The sequence below is a fragment of the Cryptomeria japonica genome, unplaced genomic scaffold, assembly GCF_030272615.1.
Source record: "Cryptomeria japonica unplaced genomic scaffold, Sugi_1.0 HiC_scaffold_158, whole genome shotgun sequence".
Classification (NCBI taxonomy): Eukaryota; Viridiplantae; Streptophyta; class Pinopsida; order Cupressales; family Cupressaceae; genus Cryptomeria; species Cryptomeria japonica.
Genome location: NW_026728980.1, coordinates 195,061 through 218,326, shown reverse-complemented (window position 1 = coordinate 218,326; position 23,266 = coordinate 195,061). Strand labels below are relative to the sequence as shown.

The following is a 23,266-nucleotide window of genomic DNA, read 5'->3' as shown; positions in this document are numbered from 1 at the left end:
TAAATCAACTCCCACTCCTTTGCCAGTTAAAATGCTACATGGGATAGTTGGTTATATCATTGACTTCCACTATACGATATGCTTAGTCATTATTAACATGCTATAAAATAAGTCCACCACCATAATATATATATATATATATTATCAATTGATTATGTAAATGTATATATATACATAATATCAAATGATTAACAAAATTCATGAAGTAAAGTAATTTCATTTTCATGATAATTAGATATATACATATATACATGTATATGATTGAATCGATATTCGAACTCATATATATATATATATATATATATATATATATATACTATTATCAAAATACAAAAGTGAACACATAAGTACAATATTTCATCCAGTTACACACATCTGCACACAAAGAACGTATAACCTAATATTTAAGAATAAGTCTTGCTTTGAAATAAGACATAACATTTCACAATCACTTATGCAAATTTGAATTTGATTTAATCACAAAATTAAATCTTGCAATAAATACACATATATTCTAAAGTGGTGTGTGAGATATTCCATCTATTCTAGCGAATTCCATGAGTTAAAGAAACTCTACCTAAACCATGTTCTCGCCTTCATCCGTGTTCACCTTTTCCTACATTCACTTGCACTCAATTGCTCATTAGCAACGACGATCCACAATTTCATTGATCATTCAATTGCATTTACATAGTGTTAGTCTGCTCCTTTAAATTTTCCGCATCCAAAGAAAGTTTTCGTTTTGTGGTCTTTCTTGAACTTGAACCTTTGAACCTTTCAAAAAGTGGTTCAAAGTCCAAAGTTCAAAGTCAGTTTATGAAGTAATGGCTTTGTGTTAAATAGGGTGTCAATAGACTTTGTAATAGTTGTTGTTGAACTTGAACCTTTGAACCTTTTAAAAGGTGGTTCAAGGTTCAAGGTTCAAACATGTTGTATTAAGTCCTTTGTGAGTCACGTTCATAAAGTGTGAGTCCTTGTTTGACCAGATGTTTTGTTCTCCAGTGTAGTCTTGAACTTGAACCTCTGAACTACTTTTTAATGGTTCAGGGTTCAAGGCTCGAAGATAGATAATTTTGAAGACAAAGTAATGAAGTATCGGCATATAAAGGAATATTCTAGATTTGAATGATGAACCTCAAAGGTAATGAATGATAATGACATCCGTACTAGCGATAATCATGTTGAGAAAAGATATGAAAGGAGAAGCTATGCGGGAATTAATAAGTTGTCAGGGTCAAATCCTTTCGGCACAATTGGCACAGATAATCATGAAGGCAGGAATCATACAGTAGTGCAGCTGACATTTCAGGTTATGTTATAAGTCTGTTTCTTTGAAAATAAGTTATTGGCCTCTGTTGTTTGTTCAAATGAGTCAGTAGGGGAGTAGCGGGGGCGATAGTTTCTTTTCTCAACGTTGTGTGAATTTTCGGTTCTACATGAAAGGTGAGCTCAAAGTTCTTCTTTCTTCCTTGTTAATTTGCATAAATTGAAAAGTGTTGTTCAGTATTTCAATTAGTTCAGTCAATTCTCCTTGCTATACACTTTTCCTAGCTATTGAGTAGAGATGAGACCAAAACCACCTCAGCCAGACCCAAAATCTGGCTTAGTCTGTTCCCTGCCTGACATAGGAGACACCTTCTTACCATCAATAAATTTAGAAGAATTTCATGAAAGAACACGTAATTCTACCAATACCCCTTTAATGAAAAAAATTCTAGACAGTGGGTTAATAGAAGCTGCAGCATTTCCCCTTGCCGTATCATGTCCAAAATTAGTTTTAGAATGTATGAGCAGATATAACCCTGTCGGGAGGTGTATTAGGGATGTAAAGGGGAAAAGTTTGCTAGTAATTAGTCGGGAGACCATTGCCATAGTAATGAGAATTCTTGAGAAAGAACAATAAGAGGACTGGACGGTTTGCAAGTCACAAGGGCTTTTCTCAGGAAAAAAGGCCTATTACCAAAGTGTTATTGCCATGAATTGGCTATTGAAATTCCAAAAAGTGGGTTCTAGGTTGCCAAGCCCATTAACCCGTGATCACATGATTCAAGAAGTAAGGGATATAATCATTCTCTTACATAGGGTGCGGGGAAATCAGATTGCCTATTACTGGGAGGATTGGATGTATTTATTTGTTCAGGTTATTTTTGGTGAGAAAAGATATATAGACTGGGCCAAGTTAATTGCAAAGAGAATGCATGAGGGCTGAAGATGCTTTGGAAACAAGAATTTTTATATGTCTTCCTATCTTATATATTTCTTAGCTTGTATATGCCAATGGACAACTTTATTCCATGAAATTTGGTAGGATGATATGAGAATTTATGAGTACTATCCACATTTATAGCAACACAGGGTAGCATAAAATTATTATAAAGTTCAAAATATTTTTCTGGGCAGGATAGTATTTGAATTGAGAGGAGACATGCATAAAATATTGACCGAGGAAGCTATGCAATTTATAAGTACCTATAGCGGTTTCTACATTCAGTTTTCTAGATTCACTTATCTAAGGGTTGGTGGCTTTGAAGGAGAACCCTACAAATTGCCGAGGTATGTCTTCAACAGACAAGTGCTAATGGAAGTAAGTAGGCAGCTTGCCTATATAGAAAAGAAATACAGAGAAAAGCATCAAACAGGGGTTTCTTTCCCTATTGAACTAACATATTACACTTGCGATAGTGTTTCAGATGCCTTGAACATTGAACTAGAGTTCAAACAGTTCAATTTCAAACTGTATGTTCCTCATACTAACTTTGATATTAAAGGCTTTGCAATGGCTCATCTTACAATTAGGAAATATTTTCAGCATATGCCGAATCTAGAAGACTTCTAGGTAGACTGTGAGGATGAGTATGAGGTCTGGAGAAGAGCCCACCTAAGATTCACTGTGCAACAAGTAAGAGAGTAAATTCTTGGGAAAGAATCCCAAAGCCAAGAAATCAAAGATTGTGTCAAAAATTGATTTTGACATTGACAGTGGAAATTGGGTGGCAGAAATTGCACATCCATTGATAGGTACTAAGATAGAAAATCCTACAGTTCAGGATTTTGCCATTGAAAAGGTGAACATAGGGACTGCTACTCGTGCCACAGACGTCCTTCATCTCAAAGCTTCAACTAAGAAGATTATCACAAGGACTTGGAAAGATGAAAGAGACAAATGTCAAATGAAGGAGATGTTGTGCAGAATGGCAGAGTACATTGAGGCAATAAATAGCCCGAATCCTCAACCCTTGTCACAACTGCCTACATCATTTGATCCAAAGTGCCCGGCCAATCAGAAAACCTTGGAACAAATACAGAAATGTAGACTGATAACAGAGACCGTAATGGAGTGGTTGGAGCAGATGTGGAAATCTGGAGCTGAGTATTTTGTGAACCTGAGTAAAGTCCATAATGGGGTGATACAGGTAATGAAAGAATTGGGGATAGAAATAAGTAATTGGAAAAATGAAGAGGTGGAATGGGAAACAACGGCTGCACAGATGCAAGAAGTACAAACTTACGGAGTTATGAAATTCTTGGTTGAGAAACCAGTGCCAGGACTGGATGATAGCATCTTGTATGTTTGCCAAAAGAACATTGAATGGAGGAATTCTCTGATAAAACAGGCATATGAAGAATTCATGAAATTGGCAGACCAACTTGTAGAGTTAACCACCTCCATGCAAAATGAGCTCCTATGCATTGGAATTAAGTGCCTAAAAAGTGACAGGACACTAGAAACGGTTGAAGCAATAACGAAATCTTTTGAGAAAAAGATTAACTATGTGAAGGAGGCTAAAGGCTTGGTCTCAGATGACCTAACTATTATTGCTAAAATTGAGTCGCTTCTTTTCCTATGCATTGGACATCTGGATAGCCACTCTGATAAGGTTGCGTAGGTTCACAAGGAAAAGGAGGTGTTGAAATAGTGTATAGCACACGTGGGGCTTCCACATAATACTGTTATCCAACACTTCATTACGATGTATTCTGATTGGAAGAAAGAATCCGTTTCTTAAAACTGTTTCATGTTTTCTAGACAATAGGCTCTATTTTCTAGTAATTTGAAAAGATAGTTTCATTTGATAATTTTGCTGAACTTGATGGGGCGGAAAAGTTAGTTTTTCTGTGTTTCCCACTTTTATTGTAAGCCCTACTGTGCCTATATAAGGGATGAAGATGACTCTGAAATGGTCCGAAAGATTTTTGGGGGAAAGGAATGCAATAGATAAAATCTGTTTTTCATGATATTTTGGGAAAGAAAAGAACAGTTTTTTTATGAATAAAATTGTTACAGATTCTGTAGTATTAAATCTGTGAGTTTAATAGATTTGGATGATAATCTCTATGTGGATTTAGTTTGAATCAGGAATTTGTTACTTTTCTTCTCATTATATGTGACTGCACATAGAATGTGTTTTTCTCTGAAAAATAAATGATTGAAGTCTGTGAACTTCATAATAGAATTTGTGTTATTAATTAAGAGTATATTCATTGTGTGCTGACAAATGAATATTGATCTGCCTTTCAGTACTTTCGGGTAAAAAGTATGCAAACAAAATTATTGTAAATTTAGAGCTGATTGAAAATCATTCTTTGTTGGGGAGCTGTACCCGTATGCAGAGGATAATTATTTCTAGAATTATCCAACTGTTAGTTGCTTTGTCTTTTAATTAATGGGCATACAGAGATTTAAAGAATACAATGTATAAAACCCAAATCTGTTAACTAACACATAGATAAATTAATGTAAATCATTTCATTGCATTTGAATTGATTTTTTTTTATTATCATCTTATTTCACTAAAAATTCCATTTCCACTTCATTTTAATTTCATAAATGAAAAATAAACACCATTTTCCTAATAAATAATTATAGATAAATATGGTTCGTGACAGGTGCAACATTCAAAGACTTAGCATGTGCCAATCAAATATCATTACTTGAGAGAGCAAGCTAGTGAAGAGAAGGTGAAGCTGGAGTATGTATCTACAAAGGAACAAATAGCTGATATTTTCACTAAGCCTTTCCCTGTAGATACATTTATCTATTTAAGAGGCAAGTTAGGGGTATCTACCCCCCCGATGAGAACTAGATGCATTGAGTTGCATCAATCTGGTGGAATTCAAAGCCTTATCTTTCTATCTGGATTGGTAAGCTGATGCTGCTCCTCTTGTGGAGTAGTATGTGTTTTAGAGGGAGAGATTCCTAAGATTCATGTTTCATATTCTAAGGGGGAGAGAGAGTTTGGTTTTGTGTTTTGAGATCTTTGACATTACTGTTAAAGGGGGAGAGAGATAATGTGAAAAAATTATGTATCTCTATCTATCTTGATCTTAGGGGGAGTTTGTTGGAGATATCTTCTTTCTTTGTATTGATTGGTTTTTACATACATATGTTGCCATCAACGCCAAAGGGGGAGATTGTTGGAGATTGTTGGTCATTTCTACTACTAGGATATGTTGTTGTCATTGATGTCAACATATTCTTTTGATTTACTTTGATGTTTGCAGATTGATCATATCATATGATCCCATTTTGCAGTTTGTTTATCTGATCAGTGCTTTGGAGAGTTCAGTATTTCCTTCGGTATATTCTGATGTGATCAGAATTTCTGTTGAGTTTTTGGGATATTGTTTGGGATGGTCTTGTGTATCTTCATTTTATATGGATTGTGATATGGTGCTCCACAAGTCATCTTTCTTCGTGATAGTTGTTGATTGGCTGTGTTCTTGAGTTTCAGATGTTGATTGATGAGGATTTGATAAGTGGCATTGGTGCAGCTGTTTCTGATGATTCTAACATGCTTGCTGGTGTTTCCTAGTCATGTCTAATTTGTTTTGGTGATCCGCATTGATTGTTGTGCAGTTTTTTGGTGGTTTTCATGAACCGGTGATGATTTTTCGTGAACTATGCGATATTTTTGGTGGTGTAGCATGTTGCGGTTGCTCTTGGCATGATTTTTGGTGGCGTTGGGTATTTGGGAATTTGAATTAGGTCCATGTTATGTGATATAAATCATTATATTAGTTTGGTAAAGGGAACCATAATATGGAAAATTATAGAGTTTTGACCCAAAAGATATGGAAACAAAAGCAAGAAGATGAAGAGGTCACAATAGAAATAGCCTTGCCATCACCTTCTAAGACAAATGCGAATTTGAGTATGCAGAGAAAGACCCCCAAAACTTAGGTTGAGTTGGTGGAATAACACGGTGAATGTTGTGTTTCCCCTCTTGTTATAATATAATAATGCCCCCTCCCTAGACCTTGCCAGTTTAGATTTGAAGGAAGCCCAAACATGAACCCCTTTGAGAGGCCTATCCTAGGAGGAAGAAGGTGATGGCTTGGACATCATAGAAAAGAAAAAAAAACCATTAGTCAAATGGCCAATCCACCAAGAAAGGTAGTTGCATGATCAAAAACATGGTGTAAAACTAATGGTAAGAAGTGAGAGAAGGATTGTTTACTCCTAGAACAAAAATCCATCAAAACCTATATGACAAGATCCAAGGGGGGATAGGCCTCCCTTGGGAGGAAATGAAAATCCTCACATGGATAGTTAGGGGCCTTAATGTCCCTAACAAAAGGTGCATGGTAAAGTGCTAAATATAGAATGTCAATTTCAAGCGATATTGTAATGTTACAAGAAACAAAACTATCAGAGGACGAGGCCAACAAATTTGTTAAATACTGCTATGGATGGGAAGGTGTGGCCACTAAAGAAATTGGTGCATTTGGGGGATTATGCATTCTTTGGAAGCCAAACAAAGTTAAGATTCAGAAAGCAGAGGGTAACATAACTGGATGAAAGCCAATGTCACAAGTTTGTCATTAGACCTGCATTTTATCATATATAACATTTATGGGCCAATCAAGTCAAAGGAGAAGGCATAATTATGGGAAATTTTAGGAGGGGACTTGCAAGGACAAGAAGATAAGGTATTTTTGGGTGAGGATTTTAATGTAATACTATACCCTAGTGATAAAAGTGAGGGATTAGGAAGAACGGGTCAGGTCTAAGTTGAATTTGTAGATTTTGTCAGAGAGTGTGGCCTATCAGATGTCATTCCATCAAAAAAAAAGTACACCTAGACCAATAGAATGATAGTGCACTCTAGCATTGTAGAGAGGTTAGATAGGTTTCTCATATCTGACAATTAGGCTGATTTAGATATTATATTGACCACCTCTATTAGATCCATTCCCATTTCTGATCACTTTCTAGATGTGGCTGCATTGGTCAAGACTGGTTGATTTAAAGTAATCCTGGTGGCAGGAGTCAAGGGATGTAAGGGGGACTAAAATGTTCATTTTCTAAAAAACATTACAGGCTCTAAAAGAGAAATTGAAGGATTAGAACAAGAATATCTTTAAGAATATATTTGAAGAAAAGATAAGAATTGAAGCAAAAATGGAAAATTTGAGTACATATGTTATTGGCATGGGATGTTAGAGTCAGAATTTGTAAAAGAAAAGTAGCTGATCATAGAATATGATGAGATTTTGGCTCGAGAAGAGTATTATTGGTGATCAAAATTTGGGGATGATTGGCTTAAGGAAGGGGACCACAACACTAAGTTTTTTCACAATTCCACTAAAATGAGGAGAAATTGGAATATAATTAATCAAATTCAAAATGGTGATGATCATGTTATATCTGATATTTATAGAATACAGAAAGAAGGGATATGTTTTTTCAAGAAATTCCTTGGTGGGGATGGTGTGGCAGAATAGATCAATTGTGATTTCCTGGAAGACATTCCACGATTGATGATTGATGAAGATAACCATATGCTTAGTGCGACATTATCTCTAGAGGAAGTCAAGGAGGCTACTTTACAACTTGGAGCAGATAATGCACCTAGCCTTGATGGTTTTACCACTTTTTCTTTCATAAATGTTGGGATTTCCTGGGTATAGATATTCTTGGTGTGGTGGAGGAGGCTAGGAAGAAAGACATTATTTGAAAGGAGTTGAACAATATGAACATCATTTTAATCCCCAAGAAACTACACATTTCCTCCTTTGCAAATTTTCAACCAATTCCTTTATGCAACACAATATATAAGATTATTTTGAAGGTAATGGCAAATATATTGAAACAATTTTACCAAAATTGATCTTGGCAGAGCAAAGCGAATTTCTCCCTGACAGGAACATTATTGATGGAGTGGTGATTTCTCACGAAATTCTGCACTCGATAAAAAAGGATAATAACAAGGGTATTATTTTGAAAATTGATGTTAAAAAAGAATACAATTGTGTATAGTGGATATCTTTGTTACTTGTTTTGAAAAAGTATGGTTTTTCTAATAAATGGATAAATTGGGTTTGGGGATGTATTTCTTCCCCTTGATACTCAATTGTGATCAACAAAATTACATGTAGATTATTTTGTGGGACCAGAGGGATAAGGAAGGGGGATCCCTTGTCCCCCTTCCTTTTCATTTTAATTGTAAAATCCTTCAAGTCGTAGGATCAAAGTTATGGTGCAACATGGACTATGGATTGGTATAAAGGATATACCAAAATATGAGGCCTTTTTCACACCAATTGTTTGTAGATGATACATTAATGTATGGCCAGGAAACAATTAGGGAAGCCATAAAAAATAAAGGACCTTTTGGAAGGGTATTATTTCACCATAGGATAGAAAATTAATAAAGATAAATGCAACATTCTTTTCTTCAACACTGGACAGAGAGTATAGAGGAGAATTGGCCATATCCTGAGGTTTTCTACTAGTAAAATTACCTCAACATATTTGGGGGTCCCCTTTTTCAATGGTATGGTGAGGAACAAACTATGGAAGGACACCATAGAAAAACTTGGGAAGAAAACAAAAAATTGGAAGGGATGGTGGGTTACACTTATGGGACAAATAACCATGATAAAATCTATTTTGTTTTCAATCCCAATTTATCTTCTCTCAACAATAGAGATAACTAAACAATATTCACAAGAGATGGCATGTCTATAGAGGAATTTATGTGGGATGGAGCAAAAAATAAACATCGTATCCCACTTGTTGCTTGGGATGTTGTGAAGTAGCCGAAAGAATCTGGCAAGGCTAGAGTGAGGGATATTTTGATTCAAAACAGGGTGCTAGGGGCTAAATTGATTTGAAGGATGTACTTAGAATCAGGGGTGCTTTGGAGCTAGGTGCTAACTAAGAAATATTTGAATAATTATTTGAGAGAAAGAATTATCTCTATTGCCAACCCACCAAACGAATCAACAGTTTGGAACTTCATGCTGAAATACCAAGATCTAATTACAGATCACATCTCTTGGAAAATTGGTAATGGGAAGAAGGTTGTAGGGTTTGGTTTGACTCATGAAATAGTTGTAAACCACTAATGGAGCTACCAGATATGACAAAGACCATGGAAGCTACCGTAAGGGATTATAGAGTCTTAGTTGCTGACTACGTTGCATCATATGTTGATGGTCGGGTGGTGTGGAAAGACTTTGCTATGATTTCCAATGCTTGTAGATAAGCTTTAGTATCAGAGCTAAACAAGAGACATTATTTTGGGGAGAATAGATGATAAGATTATCTGGTGTGCTACTAAATCAGGTAATTAGTCCCCTAAGTTGAGTTATGAATTGGGTGTACAAGAGGTTGAATCATGTGAATGGTAAGATCTATACTAGAATACACATATTCTTCCCAAAGCGGGTGCTTTCACATGGCTTGCTATTTAGAAAAAAATTCTCACAAGGAATTGACTGATGAAGATAGGATTTATGGGAGATTTCAGGTGCCCATTATGTGAAAAGAATGAGGAGGATGTTGATCATATTTTTGTACAATGCCTCATTGCTAGATCCTTTACCATACTCTTTGAAGGATCTCTTCAAGGGATGACTAATTTTAAATAGAGGTTTGGTGTGGAGTGGGTTTTGATATGCAGTTCTAGCCATGGTGATATGGCATATCTAGCACGAGAGAAATGATAGGGTGTTCAACAATAAAGTGTTCCCCCTTCTTTCTCTAATCAATAGAATTGAGATTAGAATATGCAAACATATCAACATGAAGGTGTTAAATAGGAAGGTGGGATGATTCATAGGTTGAGATGATCATATGTCTAAGTCCTAGCCCCATTTAATACCCCCAAAGGTGGAGGTCGATGGCAATGATAAAGATTGGAACATAGAAAAATGGATACTCCCACGAAAGGGCCATCTGAAATTGAACTTCGATGGTGCTTCTAGGGGAACCGTATCCCATTTGGACTAGGTTTCATTGTGAGAAGTGATACTAGTGATTTCTTATGGGGAGGATTGATTAAGGTTGGGGTCCCATGGAGGGGGGCTTCCTAAAAAATAGAGCGGGTGCTGTAGAGAATTTTTAGGATTTTTTTTAAAGCGAGTGGTCTCATGAAATGTGTAGCATAGTTCTGCTTAAAAATGTAAGCCCCTAATTGAAGGAAGCTAGTGGTCCCATGAGCAGCAATGAAAAATGAAATAATTTGTTTTTTCTATTTTCCCTTTAAAATGTTTGGTGAAACTCATCTCAACTATTTTCTGATTGCCAAGTGGAAAATACAATTCCTAAGTTGGTGGGGCAATTTCTAGCCCCGCCCCATTTTCACCTGCTTAAAAATGAAATCCTAAAAGTAGGAGCTTCTATTTCTTAGGAGCAGATTCCAAATAATCCTGTAGCCCCAAAAAAAATCTTCATGGGACCGCCTCTTCCTTAAAAATAGAGCTTAAGCCCCTCCCATGTGACCCCTACCTAAGCTTCTTGATGACTCCAATAATAATGTCGAATATGCAACCCTTCTTGATGGCTTAAGAATGTGTCTCCTTAGTATTAATATTGAGGGCGATTCCCTAAATGTAACCTAAACTGTAGTTTTTGGAGATGCTCTTAGTTGGATATCTAGGATGTGGGTTAATGACATATGAGTAATGCTAGAAGGAATGGACTTCTCATTAAAATAAATCATACCCTGTCAATACTTCTTCCCACTCTAAATTAGCATCATAGAGAATTAAGTAAAATCTTGACTACTGGTTGTGTGGATTGTTCTATACAGGAAGCATCATCATACCCAAGAGAGGATCAGAAGAATTTTTAAGTGTGATTGGCCATTTAGAGCGGCGCAGAGATCTGTATAAGAGCATCTCTGAAGATGATCTCTCCGTCATGGATGGTGGGGATCGAGTGTTTGCAGATATCTCAGCCATGGCTTCAACCTTAGCTTATGAAAACAAGCTGGTTATCAGGAAAAGAGTCAACCAGCACTGGAAGGTACTTTATTTCACTTGTTTTAACAGCCCACAGAAATTTGTTCAAATTTTTCTTTGACTGAACAAAAATGTCTAATCTTGTAGATGCATTTTGTGGAGTTCTTCGACTTTTGGGACGGTATGGAATCTTTCTGGAAAAACCAAGTGTAATGAAATCGTAAATTACACGTTTTCAATATAGATTGATTGATCAGTTCAATTGATATAAATCAATATTATATAAATTTAAGATAATTTAGCATATCAAATAAATTATAAAATTTCATCCAATAATATTTTTATCATTTAAAAATAAATTTTAAATCAATAAAATAATTAATTAATTTTTGATATAAATGAAAGAAAATTGATTAATTGATTAATTGAACATTCAATGAAATGATGTTTGAATAAAGACAAAATCAACCATCCTTTTAAAACTAAATCTTATCAAAAATAAAACTTGTTCACATACACATTATTTGATCTACCTACTTTTATTAAGGTTATTTAATTAATAAAAATGAAAAAGTGGAGGACAATATTCTAACATTGAAAAATTACTAGTTCCATTCATGTTTAGAATTTGACTTAATAATTATAATTTAATACATTTGTACTCTTTTCTCAAACGTGTTTTGAAGATTCTTTTGGCTTAGTGTGTGTTGACAATCTATTCATTGTTATTTTTTGAAATTAATATGGAAGAGAATTAGTGCCAACCTTTCTTGTCTTTATTATAATATCACTATTAATTGCACAATTCTTTGTATGCATATTTCTAAAAGTAGGTAATATCTTTATATTAGTTGCATATTCATGAATACTAATATGTTGATATGGGTATCTTACAGATCACTTGCAGAAGAAATCTACACAAGCATTTGTAGTATGTGACAAGGAAATTGATGCCAAATTAATAGTGGTAGCCTTTAGAGGAACACAATTATTTGAGGCAGATGATTACATAACAGATTTAGATTTCTCATGGTATGACTTTCCCCAAATAGGAAAAGTCCATTTAGGATTTCTAGAGGCTTTGGGTCTAGCAAACCGTTCAATTGATAAGAAATCCTCACATCATCTCGAAACACAAGACATCAACAAACCTCTAGCCTATTTTGTTCTATGCCAAAAGTTAAAGAACCTTTTACAAATCCACAAAAATGCAAAATTCATTGTGACAAGTCATAGTTTAGGAGGAGCTTTAGCTTTATTATTTTTAGCAATGCTATTTGTGAACAAGGAGGATAAGTTGTTAGAAAAACTATTGGCTATTTATACATTTGGACAACCTAGAGTTGGTGATAAAGAATTTGGAGATTTCATGAATAGTAAACTAAAACAATCCGAACCCAAATATTTTAGAGTTGTATATTCCAATGACCTTATTCCAAGATTACCTTTTGATGATGGCCTATTCATGTATAAGCACTTTGGAGTATGTCTTTACTACAACTGCTGTTATTGTCAAAAGGTATTCAAATTACTTTTTAATTTTGTAATACTCATTATTATTTTTTAAGATTAGTGATATCCACTAAATTTTAGTAAGATTGTCTCTATGGAATTAATATATTATTTTGTTAAAATTATTATTGCAGAATCTTGTGGAAGCCCCCAATAGAGATCTCACGTTGGTGTACTTCATACCCATAAGAATAACTGCCATATGGGAATTGTTACAATCCTTAGTATTACATTACATTAAGGGAGAGAGCTTCAAGGAGACCAAACTTTCTATTATCTCCAGAATATTTGGAATTTTGGTTCCAGGGATTTCAGCACATAGTCCAGTAAATTACATTAATGCAATAAGATTGGGTCCTCCTAGATTGAATCCAACTTTGAGTAATGTAAAAGGATAATATATCTTATTTGAAGGATGCAGTCTTACTAATGTGAATGGTTGAATACAAATCATTCTTCACATTGAAAGAAAGACATTCACTTTGAGCCCATCTTTTAGATGGTTTCCACTTATTTAGAAAATTTTATTATAGAATTAGGATACTCAATTACTCTTATTAGGTTTTTGGAAAAACACATGTTACTAGTCTAGGACTGTAATATTTCTTAATGAAAACATTTTTAAATGAAATTTTAAAAGACTTTGTCAATTTTTATTTTTTAAATTTCTTTATGAGCGAATAAATTAAATTAAGGTTTATTGATTGTTGGCTGCGAATAATTAGAATAAGAAAAATAAGAATCAAGAAAGGAGAAAAAAAAAAGCAAAATGTTGATCAATCTAGCACTTGGTGTATGGCATGTTAGGACTTTTACTGTATAACTTTATTTTGGGTAGACCTTGGCTACATTCTTTAGGGGAAGTTTCATCTACTCTTCATGATTCTATTAAGTGTGTTACTAAGAATCATGTAGTTATGATCAAGACCCACCCTAATGCTATGCATTTATGTCAAATGGTAGTAGTTGGTCAAGCTTCATTACACCTACCTTTCAGAACTACATTCTGCCATTGTCTTCAGACATGCCGACATCTAATTCTATGGTATCCCCTAAAAGGAAAGCCCAAAATAATTTTTTCATGAAGAGTCGTCTCCTAAGAAACGTGATCCTCCCAAAGAGGACCCTCGTATGGTAGCTCCTCCAAAAGCTGAAATTTCCAAGTAGACACTCCTACTAAATAATCTCCTTCTAAAGTGAATGTATGTTTAGATGATGACTTGGGAGCTTTGGATTTTATTGTCTTATCTTGGTAAATACAAGGTAGATTTCGTCCATCTAAACATTCCTAAGATCTCATTCGCCTCGACTAAAAAGGATGATTATGAAACTATGAAGCTAGGAGATAATTACCATGTTGATCATCTCTTCTATACAAATCCCTTGACCTCTCATGAGTTACACTTTATTTATGGGTTGTGGTATGATCTTGTCTCTAAATATGGCTATGGAGCTAGGGGTTGTGGACATGATGAGGAAGCATTCAAATCCCTCTAGAGGCTGAACCTCATCACTCTAATATTGGAAATGGATACTACACCACATCCTCTAAGGCTAAATCAAGGTTGAATGTTAATGCAATTTCTGCTAAATCTCTCTCTCTTAAGCTTATTCATCTTGAGTATATTGAAAGTAGTATGAACTCCAATGAAGTTTCTATAGATATTTTCTCTTTAGAGGAGGTTTTAGAATAATTATTAGGTGTGTATTATGATCTTCCTTCTTATCATCATAAGAATCAATTCCTTTGTTGTTTGAATAGTCAAGCATACTTTAGAGAATGTGTTATGAATTCTAATACGTGGGATTCTTTAAATTGTGATGATGAAAGTCTGTTTTCACCACATCCTAAAGACCATAGTACTCTCCTTAAAGGGGATACTACTGATGTTATCAAGTATGCTAAATATTTTGAGAAAGTTATTAAGAATGGAAAATTCCTTTCTCTAGAAGATTCTAAATCAAATTATCATCTCTTGCATCTGAATTCTAATATTTTTTCTTGGTCATATGAGGATATGCTTGGTTTTAACGAGTTCATGGCGGTTCATAACATCATCCTATGTCCTGATGCCAAGCATGTTAAGCATAAGTTCTAAAAGATGAATTGTATGGTTGCCTTGTTAATCAAGGATGAGATAGAAAAGCTTCTAAAATCTTAATATTGTAACTGTTAGTAAACCTAATCATCACATTTGATAGCTTGCATTAATTTCTACAATCTTAAGAAGGCTTCACTTAAGGATGATTTTCCACTTCCTAATATTGATATGATTGTTGATTCGACTATAGGCCATGCCTTACTTTACATCATGGATGAAGTCTTGGGTTACAATCAAATTATTATTAACCTAAAAGATCAATATAAGACAACCTTTACAACTCCTTCAACTACTTTCTTTGCCATTTGGGTTGAAGAAGGTTGGAGAAAACTATAACCATGTGATGACTATCATCTTTTATGACTTCATTCATAAGATACTAGAAGAGTATGTCGATGACATCTTGGCTAAGTCTGTAATTCATCAAGATCACATTACGAATCTTCATCTATCTTTGAAAGGCTTCGAATCTATAAGATGAGACTAAATCCTCTTGAGTTTGTCTTTGGCATGGATGTTGGAAAAATTCTATGGTTTATTCTCTTAGCATGGAATTTAAGTTGATAGGAATATGATTGATGCAGTTGTTAATACGACTCTACCTAAGAAAATATCACAACTTCATAGTTTACATGGGAATATTCAGTAAATTCATAGATTTGTATGCCAATTGATTGATCAAACCCTTCCATTCGTATGTTTGTTGAAGAAAGATGTGAATTTTAAATGGGATGATGAGCACATCAAGAGGCTTTCAATTCTACCAAAAGCTATTTGGCTAATAATCCTATTTTGATTTGGGTTATGCAAGATAGAAAATTTTTCCTTTATATTTCAGCATCACCTTTAAATGATTTGAAAGCCTTATTGGTTTAGTATGATGATGATGATGGTAGAGAAAGAGTGGTATATTATATTAGCCATGTATTCTAGTTGACTATAAAATCTAATACTTTGCGATAGAAAAAGAGTGCCTTACTCTCGTCTTCACAATGTAGAAGTTAAGGAAGTATCTTCTTCATGCAAAGACTTGAGTAATTGTTAAGAATGATCTCCTTAAGCATATCTTTTCTAGGGCCGATCTTTCTAGAAGGCTAGCAAAATGGGTAATATTGCTCTCTAAGTTTGACTTTAAGTTCATAACATAAAAATCATTCAACGGTCAAGTTATTGTTGATTAGTTAATGAAATATCCCTTACCTAAATTATTTGCTTCCTTGGATTTGTTCTCAGATGCATTTTTTTTTACAGTCGACTATGAACCTATGTGGGAAATGTATTTTGATGGATCAAGATGTCTGATGTATTCTAGAATAGGTGTAGTCTTAATCCCACTTGAAGGAAATCCAATCCCTCTTTTCATCCAATTTGAATTTCATTGTTTTAACAAACATCATTGACTATGAAGCCCTTATTGATAGGCTTGCATGTTGTGATTGCTTTTGAGTTTTCACATATTCATATTCACAATAATTCTGAGCTGGTTATAAATTAGATCATGGGAACATATCAAGCTAATAAGTTTAAGTTATCTTAGTATCGAGGTTTGTATTTGACTTTTCTTAATCTTTTTTCTTCTTGTATGATAGATATTATTTCCAAGAGAGAGAATCGTCATGTGGATGCAATGGAAAGTGCAACTTTCCTTGTATGCCTTGACTATATTGTAGATGTGTATCATATTGTGGTGTAAGTTCTCTACTCTCCTATTGTTTCTAACAAACTTGAACGTGATGGTCTCATGTGTTCACACACAGACTTAGGGGAATGGTTTTCTCATATCTACAACTATATGATGTTTGGAAGTTTTTTTGATGATGCTAGTAAGAATAATCGTGTCTAGATTTGAAATATTTCAGATTGATATATCATTCTATCTAACATTATTTTTTGCAGAACTTACAATAGTCTTCTTCTTCGATGTCTTACTAAGGTTGAAATACTAGTTGCCCTTCAAGAAGCTCATTTAGGTGGACACTTTGATGGTAAATCATTAGTACATAAGTTGATTCATATGGGATATTATTGGCAAATGATGGAACAAGATTTATTTTCCTTTGTTAAGAAATGTTCACAATGCCAACAGCATAGCAATCTCGTTTGAGCTCCTACATAATAAATTTGTACTCAAGCTTCTCCATGTTCATTTTAGACTTGGGGACTTGATATTATAGGAAAAATATCCCCTCTTCTTCTGAAGGTCAATCTTGTAATGGAAGTGGGTTGAGGCTATTCTGCTAAGATCCACTACAATGGAATCAATTTGTAGCTTTCTTCTAAACAACATAATTTTTCATTTTGGATTTCCTTCTACCCTTTTTTCTCACAATGGTACATCATTTATGAAAAAGAAGGTTGTTAGTACCTTCAATTTTTCATTTTTAGAAATTCCGATAACCCAATGAGGAAATCAAAATTCCAATCAGAATTCAAATGCCTTTGGGTGGGCATGCTCTTTTTAAAAATTGACCTTCTGTTTCGGTCAGCTATAACTTAAGTCCATCCCTCAAGGGTTTTCTATTTTCTATTAATCGACCTCTAATTCATTGTCTTTTTCTTTAGCTAGTAGCATTAGGTTCTAATCTGCCATGAATCTCCCCCCTTATTTGCATGATGTCCTAGGGACTTAACTCAAAGCACGTGTTTTGAGTTGTTAAGAGTGGGCCCTGGGTTTTAAGGGCCCTTTTTAGCACATTGAGTTATTGTCCAATGTAGTGGTCAAGTGATGTTTCCAAAAGGAACTCGGTGCTCGGTGAAGGTGCTTTTCTTATTCCACCAAGTCTTGAGTAATGCCACGAAAGATTACGAGCTCAGATATTGGTGAATTCTCTACCTCCAGCTCAACAAGTGTTTAAGGAGAGTGGTTGAGGATATGTTAAAAGCACTCGAAACTCATTGGGGGTATCATCTTCATCACAATGAGTCTCGAGAAAAAGAAAATGAGTGCTATGTTAGCAAATGAAAAGGTGGTTTGACATGTTAGCTCAGCACGCGACGAGGCACTAGGGATGAATTCACCAAGTTTTGAGTAAAGGAAAGAAGCATTAAGGTATATGGGGATTCTAAGAAATCCCAATAGGAATGACATGTGTTTAGATCAAATATTAAATCAGGCTTCTATAGGAAGCCATAGATTTTGCTTAAATCGACGGATAAAATTAAAAATATTGACACGAGGGAAATTAGAGTACTTCGAATTAGAAAGTGTGAGTTTTGTGATCAAATGACAAGAAGATCTCGACATATCGCTTGTACAGGATCAACTCTAGATAGTCAATCATAAATCCTTATATGCAGTAGCATCAAGGGATTTAGAGAGGCAGTGAAAGAGATTGCAAGGGTATGAGTGATGGAGCTTTTCAAGAGAGTGATTGAATTGGCAGTTGAAAGAATAACAAAAAGCTTTAGTTTTCCTAAAAGGCATATAGAAAAAAAGATAGCTTGTATACATTATATTATAAAGTCGGGCTATTTTTAGAGCTTGAGAGTTGTTAAATTAATAATTGATGCATTGATCAAGCACAATACTGAGACTAACCCTCTATTTTGTTTGAGAACAACCTCAAAGATGAAGTAGTTGTATGCAGAATAGGACTGTGTGCTCTTAAGAAGTAAAGTTTGTGATACTGGGTGGAAGAGTTTTCAATAGACTACTTTTATAGTCAAAGGGGTATTAAAAATCTAATGGGTAGTCAAAGGGGCATTGAAAGACCCTTTTAGTTGCAAGGAACCTTTCAAGAGCTACCCATAATTTCCCTTTCACTATCAAATGACTAAGAGGTTAGGGGAGAATAGAGGAGAACAATAATGACAGGGGGTGGATGGTTTAGGTGTAGAACTTGTTTAATTCAAGATGAATGTTGGATTGCGACCCCCCTTTGATTACAACATTTCTCTTTGAGCTCCTCTTTCCACTTTACCAACTTTCCTTCTAGTTCGGTGAGCTCCTCCTCTAGTATTGTGGATGCTCCACTTCTTTTGTTGTGTAGCTCCTCTTCTAGTTTGTGGGACTCTTCTTCCAGCTAGTAAGGTGTGAAATTTGCCTCCTCTAAGACATCTGCAACATGATGGTGGCACAACTCATAAAAGTTGGACTTCAATGGTGTTCTATTCTCCATCCAGACAGTTTTTGGTACACATAATCTAGTTTTATCTTTATTCTGTGCTTGAAATAGGGTTTCTTTTCTTCATATATCTTGAAATGTGTCCAAATGAAAAAGAGTCATTTGTAAACACCCTGATGCTTGTCGCATTCCTTAATATTATAAAAGAAATTCAAAGGATATAGAAAAGGATTATGAAATTCTCTATTCTAGGTGGGTAGAAGAAGGGCATTGCCAATGTAGGGTTTCTAGTAGTTTCAAAAAGAAGGATCATCCTTCTGTATTGTAAATCTCAATTAGTAATTAAAAACATGTTTTAATGTTGTAGATATTGTCTCCATTAGTATTTTTATGAACTCATGAATTAATATTTCAAGGGTATTTTGATTCATCTTGGTATTTTAAGTATCAGTGTGTGAATATGTTTATGGATTTCCTTCAAGGAAGGAATTAAATTTTGTTTACATGTTACAATGAATTCTGGAATTGCATAATAGATTAATAAGAATAGTTGATGCAATTAACAAGCGGAGTCATATTAATGTTAGGCATTAATATTCTGAAGATTCCCTAGTTTGAGTTCTTTTGCAATATGGGTTTGTACTTTTATTTCGTGGGTGCGACTTTGTCCCCTTAGGTATGCACTGGACTGCAGAGTATTGCCTAGGGTTATTTTCAGAAACATTCTCTAAAATAATCTTTCCTTCCCCTTTACTCTCTTTCTTTATGAAGTGTAATGGGAATATTTCAACATGCATGCTCAGTACTTCATTGTACCTTTGAGAGGTGCATGCATTATTTTCTCAGTCCAATCTTAGAGCTTACAGGATTAAGGACATCTACAGGGTAATTGTGAAAAATCCCCTTATAAGATGAGAAATATCTACCAGTTGTGAACCTATTGATGAATACTAAAAGGGGGGGTGAATTAGTATGCCAAAAACTACTGCCCAAAAACACTTACATAGTCTAAAGATAAATCGGTAAAGTAGTCTGACAGTCAAACCGATTACCACACATGCAAACCAAAATGTGAAGAAAGCATTCACCCACAAAAGAAATACAACCATAACATAGGATATTTGACGTGGAAACCCAACTGGGAAAAACCACGGTGAGATGGAACTCACAAGTCACTATCTGCAGAATAGAAACCAGACCGGTTAAGGTCAGACCGGTTAAGGTCTTACAATGTTCTTCACCAGAACAGATCCTGTTAGGATTCTCAATCTCTGTTAGGAGATAAGTTCGATTAAAGACTACCTTGTTAGAGGATTTTAGATTCACATGTGTGAACCACCTTGTTAGAGGATTTTACAAAGGCTTTGAGGCCTACTCGGTTAAGGGCTATAGACTTGTCAAAGATGTGAGTAATCAACAAGTGTTTGATCTATCTAATAGCACAAACTGCTTGGTTAGATCCAGTATTGCTCACAGCTAATGCATTCCAGCATTACTTAAGTCTTCTCCCTCTCTCTCTCTCTCATAGTTACAACTCGATCTTCTCAAATAAGATCGTTCTCACAACAACTCAACTTCCACCTCAAACCCTAGCTCAACATTAACCCTTTCAGCAACAACTTAAAACCCTAGACATGATGTCCTTTTAAAGGAATCTGATTTCATGTCAGTCCAAATGGATTACATTACAATTTCCTAGGTTCAATGAATCTAGACATACTTAGTAACACGACACAAGAATCACCGTCAAACAATTGGTGGATTGGTAACTCATAACAAAATGCCGGTTGGTAACTCATCACAGAGTATTACCGGTTCATACAAAATACCAGTTGCCGGTTTGTCACAAATGAAGACTGGTAAGAATTAGTTGTGCCGCTTTTCTCGCTCGTACTGCTTGTGATCTGTGAACCGCTTGGGGTCGACATGCTGCTTCAGACCGGGAAACACATTCTGCAAAATCACTAGTCTAGAGACTAGTATACAACATACCAGTTGCAACAAATACCGGTTGAGCACAAGCTCATACATATAAAGGGGATCTCAATACAAGTGTGTGTCCATCAATGACAATCACAACATAATCATCAAAAATGCCAACACCTATATGATTATAACAAGTTTGAAAACATATTAGGCATACAAGTTTGAAATAGGGATACCTTGCTGAGTTAGGTAGAGCTCAAAGCAAATAAGGCTTGATGAAGCCTTATTGCATTGTGTTTTCTTGTCTCTAACCTATTGGTAGTTCAAATTGAGTGTTGTGGGTGTACTTCCCTTGCCAAGAGAATTTGATGTCCTTAAGGTTGGAGGTATAAAGGAAAATTGTCAACAAAATAACGACTCTATTAGGGAAACCAATGTTAAACCTTGTGGGTAAAGAGTCAATAAATATTTAAAATTTCAAATCTATTCGAGATCAAGAATTTTTAGCCTAGAGTGTTGGGAAAATAGGTGTTGCACATCTTGCATAATAATGTTGTAAATGTAATATTTATTTATTATGTGGTTTACCATGGACATGTAATGTAATATTTATTTTGTGATGTTGTACATGGATGTGTAACATGTAGAGATTCCTTGGGAATATTCTCAGGATCACCTGATGAGTTGTATTGTAACATTGAGATTATTATATTGTATTTATTTAATATTAGAGAATGATATTTAAAAAGAGAAAACTTAGTACCCAATATTAAATTTGGGGTGAAGGGGTAGGTAAGCATATGGTCTTACTTTACCACTAGTTGTTTTTGTGTGAGCTTGGGTCTATAAAAGCAAGCATGTATGTTTAGTGATTAAGGTCGGCTGGTGATTTTGGGCTATCATTGTATTGAGTCCTTTGGAGGTTTGTATTTGTGAAGCATGAAATGGGATGTGTGGGTTCGGGATTGGATACATGGGAATGCATTTGATGGCTTGATGATTCAAAGGTATTCATTGTATCTCTATGTTGCTTTATGACTGATTAATACAATGGAGTATCGATGCTTTTGGAGGCTGGGTTTTTTCCTCATGAGGGTTTCCGTAGGATAAATCTTGTGTTATCTTGTGGCTTGTATATTTTAATCTTTGTATTATGGTGATTCTGTAAGCTTGTATGCATGCTTTTCTCTCATGGGTTATGTAGGATTCAATGGATTATTTGAATGTGGGTTTAAAGCATTATATTTCCTAACATGGAGAAAGTTTTATTTTCAGCTATTTTGAAGGAGAATGTGTGACTCTAATATTGAGAGAAACCCATAATGAATATGTGCCTCGAATGACTTCCAGTTGTTTGAAATTTTTCCTCTACCAAGGAGGTGGTGACTCCATGAAAAACAAACATGAGCTATGAAGAATATTTTCAGTATTCTTAGTCAAGAAAGAAGATGAACAGTTGCTGCAATTTATTTCTAGGTATTCCTTAATATTTTTTATGAAATAGCAAAGTGCCCTAATAGGTGAAAAATATCACTAAAATAGGGAAAGAAGTCGTATTTTTTGTGTTTCTCATATATTTGACTGTATTCATTATACAAAGAGAAGCATGTACATTGTATCAATTTATGACTGAGACCTTGGCTGTATTAGATCATGTATTACTTGATTTTAAGGTCTCATGTTATAAAATAAATTTTTTAAGAGCATAAATGTCCAAGATGTATCATATGCTCCCTTGTGTAATTCCAAATGCAGTCACACCATGTAATAAATCTTAGCCATGTTGTATGAGAATTAGTTTTATTGTTGAGAGGTATAAGGCCATAAAATTTAGCGGAATCCATGGATTCCCAAATGTCATACCAGCCAGAATAAGATATGAGATACCAAAGTTTAGTGGCTAGGAGCATGAATCAATTGAGAAACACTTGAAGAGATTCAATGATTTGATGGATGATGATGAAATGGACTATGAGGATATAATCATGAGGTTATTTTTCCAATCCTTGAAGAATGTAGCAAGAGAGTGGTTCTTGAATTTTCTTCCAATTTAAATCAAGTCTTGGAAGGAATTCCAATCAACCTTCATTGAGAAATTTGGTGAAAGGGTTTGTGTTGCATCAGTGGTCATGGATTTCATGAATATTCACATTAATGAAAGTGAACAGGTTTCAACTTTCAACCTTAGGTTTATGAAGACATTGAACAAAATGCTGAAGGATACTAGAACCAATGATGCATTGGCTTTAATCATTTATTTGGGTGCATTTTCCAGAAAGATGAGTTACCGATTGAGGAATGAAGATCCTAAAAGTTTGCACGAGGCTCTTCAAATCGCTATGAATATTGAGAAGGTCTCAAGGTTTGGAATGAGTATAAGATTATAAGATGAAGGGAGTGAGGGGAGGTATGTAGGAAGAGGGAGACAGGAGAGAGAGATAAATAGAGGGAAAAAGAGAGATAGGTGGGGAA

The 23,266-nt window shown here is 34.9% G+C and overlaps 1 protein-coding gene across 1 annotated transcript; it reads left to right on the top strand.

Annotated features, from left to right (window-relative positions):
• The first annotated feature begins 6,604 nt into the window (after positions 1–6,604).
• LOC131866970 (triacylglycerol lipase OBL1-like) lies at positions 6,605–13,100 on the top strand. The gene is made up of 5 exons (XM_059215481.1): positions 6,605–6,782; positions 11,040–11,254; positions 11,338–11,371; positions 12,087–12,709; positions 12,837–13,100. Exons 1-5 carry the CDS (start codon positions 6,605–6,607, stop codon positions 13,098–13,100), a joined length of 1,314 nt encoding a protein of 437 aa, XP_059071464.1.
• The last annotated feature ends 10,166 nt before the right edge of the window (positions 13,101–23,266 follow it).

Coding starts and splice junctions, on each gene's coding strand:
- LOC131866970 (XM_059215481.1), top strand. CDS start 6,605: ATGTCAATTTCAAGCGATATTGTAATGTTACAAGAAACAAAACTATCA. Junction 6,783..11,039: donor TAAGATTCAGAAAGCAGAGG/GTAACATAACTG, acceptor TGTTCTATACAG/GAAGCATCATCATACCCAAG. Junction 11,372..12,086: donor GTTCTTCGACTTTTGGGACG/GTATGGAATCTT, acceptor GGTATCTTACAG/ATCACTTGCAGAAGAAATCT.